This window comes from Geotrypetes seraphini, chromosome 9 (assembly GCF_902459505.1).
Source record: "Geotrypetes seraphini chromosome 9, aGeoSer1.1, whole genome shotgun sequence".
Taxonomy (NCBI): Eukaryota; Metazoa; Chordata; class Amphibia; order Gymnophiona; family Dermophiidae; genus Geotrypetes; species Geotrypetes seraphini.
Window position 1 is genome coordinate 52,302,941 of NC_047092.1, and position 13,399 is coordinate 52,316,339.

General features: G+C 43.8%; 1 protein-coding gene across 2 annotated transcripts in view; it reads left to right on the forward strand.

Moving 5' to 3' along the window:
- The window catches only part of TFEC (transcription factor EC), a 53,319-nt gene that overhangs the window by 15,750 nt on the left and 24,170 nt on the right, over positions 1-13,399 (forward strand). The window contains exons 1-3 of one of the 2 annotated variants that reach the window (XM_033957573.1): positions 9,524-9,695; positions 11,568-11,688; positions 12,855-12,911. In XM_033957573.1, coding sequence (XP_033813464.1) covers positions 11,616-11,688; positions 12,855-12,911 — 130 coding nt within the window. In that variant the 5' untranslated portion in view covers positions 9,524-9,695; positions 11,568-11,615. Of the gene's footprint in view, positions 1-9,523; positions 9,696-11,567; positions 11,689-12,854; positions 12,912-13,399 lie in introns of those variants that run through there. The other variant, XM_033957572.1, reaches the window with a different exon arrangement.

Below are 13,399 nucleotides of genomic sequence, written 5' to 3' on the forward strand. Positions count from 1 at the left end.
GGCACTCGGGCTCAAAAAGGTTAGCAATCACTGCTATATGGCATCTTCTCTCCTTCTATGCCCCTTCCAGAAACTGTATGCCTCCCCTTTCCATCTCTCCTTTCACCCCCATTGGTCTGGTATCTGTCTCCTCTCCTTCCCCCCTGCTCTGGCATCTCTCTCTCCACTCCCTTCCTCCTGTTTTTCCCTGGTCTTCCTTCTCAATTTATTTTCTGCCTTTGTCTAAATTCTTTTTTACTATTCAGTCCTCAATTTCCCTCTTTCACTTTGTCTACTTATAGCTTGCCACCTCTTTCCCTCACCCCTTCCAGTAACTAACTCTATTCTCTTCCCTCAATCCTGCATGTGCCCTTTTTTTCTTTCTCCTCCCCACTTCCTTCCAGCATCTGCTCCCCTTTCCCTCACACTTCCATTCAGCAGCTGTCCTTCCTCTCCCCAACACTTCCATTCAGTGTCTGTTTCCCTCTCTCAACCCTTCCATCTATTGTTCACCCTCTATCTCGTCCCTTCCATTCACTGCCCTCTGTGCTCTTTCTATCCAGTGTGCACCCTCTCTCTCTATCTTTCATATGGCATCTTCCCTCTTTCTATGCTTCTTCCATAAACTATCTATCCCGTGCCCTTCTCTTCTTTGTACATGATTGATTTCAACTCTGTCACTTCTCCGTTTTTCTCTCTCTGTCACCACCCCCTCCCCTATGCTCTGGCATCTCTCTCTTCTCCTTTCTTTCCTTCTCATTCAAGGTCTGGCATCATCCCTTCCCTGATTCCTGGCATCTCTCTTCTTTCCTTTTCTTCCATTTCTCCCTCCCCCTCCATGCTCTGATATCTCCTCCTTCCTTTCCCCTTGATCTGGCATACCTTCCTCCTTCCCTCCATGCCCTGGCATCTCCTTTCATTCCCTCCAGTTAGGTACAGCAACACTCTCCCCAATTCTCTCCCCCTCTGCTCCCTTTCCTCCTTCTGTCACCCAAGGCCTGGTGTCCTGAACTTCATCGGGCAGCAGCAGCATTCACAATTCACTGCTGTTGCCCACTTCAGGCATTCCTCTCTGTTGGGTCCTGTCTTCATGAAAACAGGAAGTAGGCAGGACCCGGCAGAGAGCAAGGCATGAAGCCGGCAACAGCAGTGAATTGTAAAAGCTGCTGCTGCCTGAAGAAGGTAATGGCGCCAGGCCTTGGAGCACCGAGGCAGACCGCTTCTCCCCCCTCCCAGCCGAACCCCCGCTGACCCTCCTATTTCTCAACCCCCCAGTGAACCTTTCCGATCCTCCCAGCGGGAGCAGCAAACCTCCCTCCAATAGCGTCGGTGGCTTTGCGGCTTTCTCCTGCCGGTGAAGCGTCACTGATGAGAGGGAAGAGAAAGCCGCGAAGCAGCCGAAGCTACTGGAGGGAGGTTTGCTGCTCTCGCTGGGAGGGTGGAAGCGCGATAGGGACCGGGCCAGCTGTGCACCCTCTCTAAGGCTGCACCCGGGGCGGGCAGCCCCCCCCACCCCCCTTGGTACCCCACTGGGTACCAATCAAATCCATGATCTTTTACCCCTTTGTAACAGTGTGCATTTTTAGTGAACACTCCTGACCCACCCATGCCCCTCCTTTGGCCACATCCCCTTTTGAATTGCAATCAGGTCAACCAGACTACTTAGGAAAATTATTAGTTCCTTATAAGCCTTCTCGTATCCTACGTTTGACTGCTTACCAACTTGCTTTACCTGCTGTTCATTTGGTACGTCTAGCATCTACGCAGAAGTCTGCCTTTTTTGCAACAGTTCCTTGCCTGTGGAATTCCCTCCCAATTATAATTTGTTCTGAGTTATCTTATGTAAAATTCAGATCAATGGTTAAGACACATCTTTTTGGTTTAGCATTGTTAAGAGAGGATTGGTGACTTAGGGCTCCTTTAACTAAGGTGCGCTAGCGTTTTTAGCGCACGCAGACTATTACTGCGTGCTACACCACACGCTATGTGGCTAGAACTAATGCCAGCTCAATGCTGGCATTAGCATCTAGCGCACGGCAATGTAGCGCGCGTGCGCTATTCTGCGCGCTAATACCCTAGCGCAGCTTCGTAAAAGGAGCCCTTAGAATTCTGTTTCTTTTTGGCAACTATTTAAACAAGATTTAAACAAAAATTGTTTTGATTTTAGTTTCTAGATTACTTGGATTCAATTTAAAACATTTTAGCCCTCTTTTACTAAGCCGTGCTAAAGATTTCTACCGTGGCCTGGAACGCTAAATGCTTTAATGCTGCTCCAATGTTCATAAATCCATGAGCATCGGAGCATTTAGCGCTCTGGGCCATGGTAGAAACCTCAACAGAGGCTTAGTAAAAGGCGGGCGGGGGGGGATTATTAATAAAATATGCATGAGAACTTTTGAATGTGCTAAATTTGACTATATGAATGTTAATTCGTAGGTTAATATGCATTAAATCAATTTATCATGCACTAACATTTTCAAAGTACTCTCACATTCCTTAAGTCTTTTTCCTCTGATACTCAGACCACAGGAGAATCCTGGCGATCTCCTGTGGTCTGTGGCTAACCTGGAAATTCAATGCCAGCGCGTATCTGGCACCTGGCATTGAATTTCTGGTGTATTTTTGGCAAGCTGAAACATAGCCAGCTAGGCCAATATTTGATGGCAAGCTGGCTTAGTTTTAGGGGTCCTTTTACAAAGGAGCGGTAGCAGTTTAACGTGCGGAATGCCGCGCATTAAACCATCTGCCACGCTAGTACCTAACGCCTCCAATGATGAGGCGTTAGGATTTTAGGCTGCCACGGGGATTAGCGCGTGATGAAATGTCCGACGCGCTAACCCCAGTAGCGCGCCTTGATAAAAGGAGCCCTTAATGTCAAAAAATAGACCACACTTTTAAATGGCTCTGTCTGACCAGCGAACTTAGCCACTGAATGTTGGCGGTGACTGGCTATGCCACATGGCATAGCCAGTCACCAGCCAATCTGCTAAGCTAGATTTTTAGTGGGAGATAGCCATCTATCTCCCTTTGAATATCGTGAGATTGCTAGCTATGTGCTATTTAGCTGACCATTAGACATTCCTATCTGGCTAAATAACGCTAAATATTAGCTTATTTGCCTTTACTTTGTAGTAGCCTCATTATAGGTCATTGATGCACATTTGTGTGATCACTGACCCATAGTTGACTAATAATCTAAACCACAGAATTCCTGTTCCCTAGTTTTAGAAGTTTAACCTTTGGCGTATTTTTTTTTCAACTAGGGTAAATCATTCTTTAGGTAAAGGGAATCTACTTTCCCTAAGTATAAAGAGTAGTGATTTAATCTGTCTGATTATGTACTACCTCTAATGAACTGGTCCATGATCAGTGATCTGCTGTTGATGCTGTGGTCTATATACATTTGAAAATAAATAAAATCAACATGACCATACAGAAAAAAACATACACACACAGGGTGGACTTGTATTATAGAATGCCTCTCTTTTTTTGGCTATTTTATTAATGTAAAATCATGGTGGACTAGTAGAGTAGGCCACAGATCTTCATTTTAGTGCACTTGTTTATACAGTATTCCCATGCAGAATAGATTTGGGGAGGACAATTACATTTGAATGAAAATATCTGCATTCAGCTTGTTCTGTAAATATTTTGCAAACACTTGGAGCATTTAATAAAATGACTGACTAGACAAGTTGCCTACCCATCACTTTGCTTAAAAATATATTTTTGCATTAGAGTTGCTCTAATAAGTGACAATCCCTGCTACTGGATCTTGCCTGTGCTTTAATTCTATTGAGACTTCTTGCGTGATAACAGTGGAAAGACATGCAAGATGCCACAAGGCTATCAGAATGTAGGGGTGCCCAAAAATTAAACAGATAGAAAAAGAGGGCGTGGGAGTGGGAGGAGCCCAGGGTAGTGGTACCACCCCGCACTCTTCTCTGCCCCCTGCTTTGCCGTACCTCTTTAACTTCCCCAGTGTGAGCAGCATCTCCAACTTGTTGCCTGCACCAGCCTTGGCTCTCACTCTGATGTCACTTCCTGGTCCCTTGACCAGGAGGTGACATCAGAGGAAGAGCTGAGGTCGGCATAAGCAGCAAGTTGGAGCTGCTGCTTGCTCTGATGAAGAGATAGTGATATGGGGTGGGGAAGTGAAGGTGCATGCATGGGGAACAAGTGGAGGTAGAAAGGAGGATAGGAGCTGGTGCCACTATCAAGATGATGCCCGAGGTGGGTGCCCCCTGTTCCCCCTTACTATGCCAATGGGCTTGATATTCAAAGCCATTTAAGCAGCTAGGAGAAGCATATGGGCTTTAGTGGATTAGTAAGAGGGAGCCGGGGGTGGACCCCCATGGGCACTGTCTTCGTGGGAGGCGCCAGTACCGGTGCCTCTCCTCCTCTCTGCCCCCTACATACTTTTTAAAATGTTGGCTGGCTCAAGCAGCATCTTCTACTTGCTGTTCGCATTGGAGTCGTCTCCCTTCTGACGTCGTTTCCTGGTCATATTTATTCAGGGAATATTTGCTTTGATATGTTTAATGCTTTTCAATTGGCAATATTGACATTTTATCAGTAATGTAGTAGATCATGATCTGCTTTGGACCTTAATTCTAAGGGAGTTGGCGGAACATAACATATCTTTAAGCTGCTATTGATGGCACTGCAAGCACAGTCAGTATTGGCGAAATGCTTCCTGATGCTGGCAGTGCAGGCAACAGATGCTTGGAGCTGTCTGCCAGATTCTTCTTTACAGTTGGGGCAGGTGGCTCTGGATTTTTTTCAGCTGCAGAATTGGTTACTAGAGAAGCTGCTACCACAGTAAAGGAAGTCTTATTGGAATGCCAGGTATGAACATGCATTGCCAGGATAGATGGGCTATAGCATCTTCATCCATAGGGCTCCTTTAGCTACTAAGCAAATTAAGCAACTCCTATGTATGGTGACAAAAATCTGAACTAGGGTAAATCATCTCCAGCATCTCCAGACCCCAGTCCATTTAAGTCTTCAGCATGTCAATAAGGAATGTTCATTACACTGTTCTATTTTAAGCAATCCTGGACACCCGAGTGGATATGTTTCTGTGGAATCCATTCATGGATTTACTTATGACTGTATCGCAAATTGGCTAGAACGTGGTGAGAAGCACATCCTGTAGCCATTGCCAGCGCCTTTCCTTCTCTCCGCGCGTCTTCCCTTCCAGCACCCCCTACTGGCAGCTCAGAGTCTGTCTGAAGGGCCTTTGCGCATGAGCGGACGTCAACATGATGATATCACACATGTGTGTGACATCATTATGTTGATGTCCACACACTTCTGGATGCTTCAAGCCACGGCCACCGCATTTAGTGTGCCGCAGTTTGACAATGTTTGTGAGACACTGACTTATGTAAATAGACTTTGCTGTCACTGCCCCTTCTCTTTGGAATTTACTGCCTATATATCTCCGTAACGAATCAGATATAAAACAATTTAAAATAGAATTAAAAACATTTCTATTCCGAGACGCTTTTTGTTAAATGCCCTTTGTTTGGTTTTTTTTGACAATCTTTTTACCTAACCTACTGTTTTAGCCTTTATGACTTACCTATCCTATATTTATTGTAGTTCTTCCCCATCTATCCTTTTGTTGCCGTATGTTTGTGTAAGTCACTTGTCTTCCCTGTTTTAATATGTTTAACCTGTTTTTGTGTAATTTTATTATGTTAACCGCTTAGAAATTGGATTAAGCGGTCAAACAAATCTTTAATAAACTTGAAACTTGAACTTGAAACTTGAAACTTCAACAGTGAGAAATAAAAGTTTTAGATATAAAGATATAACCACATATACATTTATCATAGGTTCTGCAAAGATATCCAGTTCAATGGGGTGGTTTGGCTGGTATTTCTGTGACAGTACATTCTTAACCATTCATGTATGAAAACAATACAATTAGCTGTACAGTATGTCTAAAACTCATATAATTTTGGTGGGAATTCAGAATATACATATAGTTTTCAAATATACTGCTGTAAGCCTAGCTACCCCCCATTGCTTCATCATGCCTCTTTCTATGCATATTATAAGGTGACTAAAAGTCAACTTGCCCAATTATGGCTGACTTAGTCAAGTCGATTCTGTATTTAACAGCATAAAAGGTATTTAAATGTTTGAAAATTTACGACCGTGTGACCCCGTTTAAAATGGATTACCCATTCTGTGTCCATGTTAAAAAAAAAACTTAATTGAAAGAGGCCCTTTATTTTATTGTATGCAAATCTATAATTATAGCACATGATTCACTATTCAGGAATGAAATAACGATGATTGGATTATTAATGGGGGTCTTTAAATCATATCTACTGAAGGTAACCAGTTTTTTTTTCCCCGAATATTCTAGCATTGCAAACATAATAGTAGAGATCAGATAATTAACCCTTGAAAACTCAAGAAATAGCTCTTCAAGACTGACTTGGCATCTATGATACTTTCTTATGGCCATTTAATAGAGCTCAGCGCTCTGAAGCAATGCATTAATTTCAATAAGTTAATTTAAAAATGTGGTCATGTTACAATTAGTACGCATGAAGCATAAGCTATGATGGTAAGGGGGGTGATACCATTTGGCTTTATTCCACAGATGGTTAGCAGTCTGAGGGCCTTTCCTAGACTCATCAATAAACTAGACTAATCAACGGGGAAGAAGTAAAACCCAAAAGATGGAAAATGAATTCCTTTATGGAAGATAAAATCTCCTCTTAATTAGCTGGATGTAATGAGTATCGTTCTAACAAAGGAAAAAATGGTAAATAGTTTGATGTGGAATATGAGGGCTATAATGTTTAATGAAGTCATTTCATCATTCCTTTTTGATTAAACTTTCCTCCCAGCAGCTTCGAATATCAGTGCTTATTAGTTAATTAGTATATTTCCTTTTACTTTGAAAACAGTAACCAAGATCTGTCACATATGGCAGGAACAATGAGTTACCGTAGAAGCAGCTGTGATGCATGTTGCTGTGCTTTGCAGTGGGGCTTTTGAATCTACTGAGTAATTTGGCATTTTATAAATTATGAGTGCACCATAAAACTTCATTTGCATCTACCATCTATTTCTATATTTCCTCAACATTTACATACAATACCTTGTCTGGCCATTGCAGTGAAGGTCCATGGGTTATGGAACATGCATCAGGACTTTTTCCAGAACCCTGCAATCATGAATAAAACCACTAGATGTCGCCCTTGTGCAATGAGCATGGCTCCCTCCCTCCCTCAATTACATTGCCTTCCCACGGTACTAATCACTACTGGGCCAATTCTGGTTGGCCCAGGCGCTTCAGGCTCCACCTGTCGGCGGGGTTTGAGTCACCTAGGCCAAACAGGCCCTAAGGCCAGCCATTCCGGGGATGTCTGGCCTGTTGGACAGACAGGCTTGGCACCCATCCATCCGACCAATGATTTTTAAGGTACATTGAGGGGGATTGGGGGTGGGGGGATCGAGGAGTTGGTGGGGAGGGTTCGCAGGTTGGCGTGGGTGCCGATTGGGGGTTCAGGGGTGGAAGTCGGGGGGGGGGGGTTGTGTCGAGGGAAGGAGGGCCTGGGATCCTTCTTGCCCGTATCTTAGTGGGAGTGGGGGGGGGTTCGTCTTGGCAGGAGGGCTAGGGTTCCCTCCTATCCGATCGTGATTGGTGAGTGGGGGGGTGGGGGGTGCCACGGGGCAAGAGGGCTTGGGCTCCCTCTTGCCCCGATCGAGTCAGGAGAAGGTGGGTGCCGCCGGGGCAAGAGGGCTTGGGCTCCCTCTTGCCCCGATCGTGTTGGGAAAGGTGGATGCCGCCCTCTTGCCCCGATTGTTGTCGGCGGGTCCAGGAGGGCTTGGGCTCTCTCCTGGCCTGATCGGATCGGGAGGAGGGGTGCATCGCTGCAGGAGAGATGGGTAATCTCTCCTGCCGAGTTAGCGATCCCAAGTGCCGCGTTTGCGGCACTTGGTGATATTGCTATTGCGGCAGGGGAGATGAGGCATCTCTCCTGCCCCGATGGTTGCGGTGGGTAGGTTGCCGGGCCGCTGAGCTGATCGCAGCAGCCACGATCAGCTGAGAGGCCCTTTTTCAGCACTTATACCTGTTTTGACTTGGTCTAAGTCAAAACGTATAAGTGCCGACTAGGCAACCTGCCTAAAGTTTTGGTTATACCTGTTGTATGCCTAGGTGTAGGTCGGCCCACCTCCCGCCTACCCCCAGCCCTTTCCCCACCTCTAAAAACACCTCTTTTCTCTCTGTGCATTTAGAGGCAAGGGAAAAGCCTAAGCTGGTTTTAGATACGTCTAAAACCAGCTTTGATTATGGGTACTTAGACGATCAGGCTTTTTGATCGTCCAAGTACCATTTAGGCCACTTTTTAGACTTTTTTTTTTTATTTTTTTATTATGAGCCCCTAAGCGTTATCAAATCACTTCAAAAATCCCCCAAATGTCAAAAGCACAATAATATTCAATTAGTCTCTTTTACTATAATCCTTATTAAAGGGGGAACTTATCTTAGTGAAGACCGTGAAGATCTATCTGGTTCAAAAGTCCGCTCAATAGTACTTCCACTCTTCTTTTTGCCAGCAGCTAATTTACTAGGCCAAAACTCTGTCTTGTAAATCATTAGACTAAGCAAGTGGGAACATGGGTCTGAATATGATATTAAATTATACTTGCTGAAATTAGATTATCTGGTGGATAGTATTCTGCCATATGTTCCAAATCTTCGTTCTGTGGAACGTGGTAATTTGTTTGTTCCATCTGTTAAGCACTTGTGTTTACAGGTGTCGAGGGCAGGTATGTTTTCATGTAGAAGCCCATAGGCATAGAATGAGATCTCTCTATACATCCAGGAGCAGGGAAATTTATACAATTTTAAGAAATTACTGAAAAAGTATTTCTTCTGTAAGATGAAAATTGAAGCTTTAATATATTTGTAGGCGCAGTTGCTAAAATGTTTTGTTTGTTAGAGTTGTTAATTGTATGTGATGTGATAATATTATGTATATACGTTTTGGAACCCGCTTTGTTTAAAGCGGGATATAAATCAATAAACCATGAACTATTGAATTTTAGCACATCTGAGAGAGTACTTCCTAAACATTTCGGCTTTAGGCACATGCCTAGTTTGTCTAGGCCTTAATCATGCCCTGCTAAAGATCTCTTGCTGTTATAGACCTAGGAAATAACCACGGCAACCAAAAGGCAATAGTAGCAAAATAGTGCATTCCTTGCATCTACAGGTTCTCAACATAGTCCTTCAGATACATCCATCCAGTCTGGTTTTCAAAGTATTCACAATGAATATGCATGAGATAGATTTGCACACAATAAAGGCAGTGGATATACATTTGTCTCATGCATACTCACTGTGGATATTGTGACCAGTCAGGCTCCGTGCCTGCCTTGGTCCCTGTGTTTTCATTAATGCCCACTGGGGGAGCCAGAGAGGAGCCCAGGTGAGATCAGGCTCAGTTAGAGCAGGGCGTGGCTCCTCCCTATTAAAAGTCAGTAGTTTGCTCTTGGTGGTGGTGGAGGTGAGAGGGAAGACAAGAGGCTTTTCCTAAGTAGGGCAATGCCTTAGACATGGGTGTGAAAGAAGCTGGGGTCCACACCACCATTTGCAGCATGGGCCAGTTGATATATGATAAAGCTGCAAGGAAAGCCAAGAGGATTGGCAGCTCCTGTTTCCAAGCCTGAGCTGAACCACTGTGAGTTTGGTTTTTTTTTACTCTTATTTTGTGGCTAGGTTCTTTTCCTGCTCCTAGTCACTTTCAAAGACTTTTCTGGACTGTACAATTGTTTGATAAGCTAAGAGTAAGTGGGGAGAAGTTTGCTATCAACCTGGTGAGAATTTTGAAAGTTGTTCTGTGTGCTTTTGAAAAGCAAACTTAGTGGACTCCTCTTTACCCAGCCCTGCTACAATTTTAGGCTGGAGGCTTTATTTTGGATGTGTTTGCCTTAAAGATGAGAGTGAAAAGGCATATCTCTGGGAATTGTTTTGAATGCTATGAACTCACCTAAGCACTGCTGAGGAGCAGACTTGAGAGAAAAGGAAGCTATATTGTAAAGCTGCTCTGTGAGAGTGCGAATCACAGAGAGAACTGTTTCATTAGGAACAGGAATCCTGAAGTCTGCCAGGATTTTCCTCTGGCCTTTTTTTCTTGTTACCAGTTTTGAACATTTGTTTGTTGCTTTGAACTTTATACCATTCTGAACTTTATTTTTACAGTAAATTTTGCATTATTGCCTTACAAACAAATGTGTTTGTGTTTTGATTAAGTTCCTTTGTAAATCCTGCAGGGTGGCTCCAGTCTGAGTCACACGCTAGTGTACTGTTGTTGGTGGCCACTAGAGGCACTGCAGAGTCCCGGCCAAGGGCTACAGGCTGGCTACAATATGCATAGTCAAAAGAATCCCCTCCCCCCCAACATTCAGACGTGGTGATCAGTGTTGTTGTAAGAGCTGATCGCCACCTACTAAATTATGCCCTGATATTCAGTGCTGGGGCACATCAAGGCACTGGCACTGAATACCAGGGCATAACTCTGGGCAGCTAAGCTATCCAGAGCTTATGCAGGCCTAGGTGATATTCAACCAGTCCTAGGGTTACCAGATTTCCTGTTTGTAAAATTCAGACCCCCTAGGTCCGCCCCCCAGGCCCGCCCAGTTCCACTCATCTTTACCCTGTCATGCCCCAGTCCCGCCCCAAACCCTGCCTAGCCCCAACCCCCCACTGCCTGCTCTCATCAGGCAGGAGAGCATCCGCGCAGCACAGAAGCAACATGATGATGTCACATGCATGCGTTCACGTGGCGTCTGCGCGTGCATGGATGCCCTCCAGCCCAACGGTGATTTGATAGAAACTTTTCAAAACCAGGACAAAATGCCGGGATTTGAAAAGCAATCTGGCCCTCCAGACATGTCCTCAAAAGGAGGACATGTTCGGATAAATCTGGGCGTCTGGTAAAGGCCCTGGCTGAATATCAGGCCAAGGTCTGCTTAAGTAATTTCTCTTCTTTAAAAACATACAAAAAACATACTCCTAACAATGCCTTCTCTCCCCTCCCTGTCCGTGTCAAGGACTCAACTACCCCCAACCCATCTAAAGTGTAGGTGGATTCCCCTAGCCTACCTACATATCTGTTGGACCAGTGGGGGGTCTTCGAGGGCAGAGGGCGAAGAGGCAGGAGTGAAGTGGCCAGTGCCATCCCAGTGCCACTCCCCCAGCACCACCTCTGATCTGCCCAGTTTATAGTTGGGTGGTCTGAGGGGATTTTCAGCAGTATGCTCTGGTTAAGTAATGCTGAACAATCTCCCTTAGGTGGCTGGAAGAGATTTAAGTGAGTAGGAGAGCATCTTGACTGCTTAAATTTCTCTGAATATTGGGCCCAAGAGAGCCCAGCAATCCCAGAATTGGACATCAGAAACATGGAACAGAATGGTGAAGAATGCTTTATTGATATACTGTGGATCTTCAGAGACACACTCTTCTAGTAGGGTTCTCAGTACATATAAGCACTTGATATATACCGTAATAATGAATGGACTTTAAAAAATATGTTTCCCTTTATCTCTACAAGGTACCATCATCAAACAGCATTTTGGATATATATTCCAGTAACCAAGGAATGTCCGATGTTGATATGGGAGTCACTGCTGTTTCCTGTTCACCTGTCTTGAACTTAAAAAAAGAAGTTGCAGGTAATAGTTCTCAAGCAATATTCAGTAATTTACATTTTGATAGTCCTATATGATTTGTTGATAGAGGTTGATTTTCAAAAAAGAAAAACGTTCAAAATGTAGCATAAAGGGACTGCTGGATGTTTTTCTCATCAAACCCTTCCAATTCGCTACTTGTACTCTGGCCATAACAGTTTAAAAGTGGGAGGGGTTTGAGGGTATCAGGGGCATGGTCATATTTTCTGTACTTTCCAGTTAAAGACTTATCATTTAAAAAAAAAAAAATAAATCCCTTAGAGTGCTCAGTGTTGGAAAGTGTCATTCACTGTCTAGCAAAATAGTCCTTGGTTTTAGTATCAATCAAGTCAAACCTTCTGCTCTCTAGATTAGTCAACCTTGGGGATGTTCTGAAGACAGTGCTCACAGCCTTTAGTGTGGGGAGGGAGCCATGCTCATTGCACAAGGGCGACATCTAGTGGTTTTATTCATGATTGCAGGGTTCTGGAAAAAGTCTTGGTGCATGGTCCATAACCCATGAACCTTCACTGCAATGGCCAGACAAGGTATTGTATGTGAATGTTGGGGAAATATAGAAATAGATGGTAAATGCGAATGAAGTCTCATGGTATCAAATGCCAGCCCTGATTTTGACTGAGGAGGAAACTAGTGGGTCCTAGAAAACCTCAACAACCTGTGAGAAAATAATTCTGATGTAATAAAAGAGTTTCCAGTTTTTTTGTATCGTAAGAAAAATTGCTTACAAAAAAACAACACCTGGAATCTTGCCGGACTAAGGGCTCCTTTTATGAAAGTGCGCCAGTGTTTTTTACGCATGCACCGGATTAGCTCGCGTTAGCTGAAAATCTACCGCCTGCTCAAAAGGAGGTGGTAGCGGCTAGCGCGCGGGGCAATTTAGCGCACGCTATTCCGCGCCTTAAGGCCCTAGCGCACCTTTGTAAAAGGAGCCCTAAGTGTATAGCCCTCGATGGAGACCACATTGTTTTAACTTTTTAACTTCCTTTTTTCCAAACTTTTTCAAACCATTCTCATATACATGAGAGATTCCAACATTCCCCACTGTTGCATAAAAAACATCAAATGAAAAGGATTATTGGCATTAGAATAGCAACCAGATAAAGAATTGTGGAATTATCACTTGTCATTCATTTGGTGTGTTACTTTACTAGAAGCAGATACACGTGCACTGGCAAAAGAAAGGCAAAAGAAGGATAATCATAACCTGAGTGAGTATATTTACTAGTTTATATTATCTTATGAAAAACTGAATAGGATAATGGACTTACAGAAACAGTACCATGTCTGCTGCTTAGTATAGCCTGCTCATCTGATAGACAGTAGTACACTTTAGGACCTTCTGGACAGTCATTGTTAATGACATACCTCATGAATGTGTCTATACCAATACTGCCATTCCTGATGCGTCTACTTTTTGTCTGTTCTCTATTTTACCTTTTCTGTCAAAGAATGACATTCCTATGTCTAATTTAGATTGTACACTGCCTTGCGATGATTGCAGGAGAAGCGAAATATGAAATAGAATAAACCATAAATATTCTGCCTAAAGAGCTTATACGAGGATGTGCTGAAAAGTTATCAGCCCAGCCAAGAAGAGGGTGATGTGGATATGGTTCAATCCATGACCTGAAACAATGTCAAAACAGAGAATTTCGTTTCTGAAAATTGGCACTTAATAAAATAAGATAACACTCTT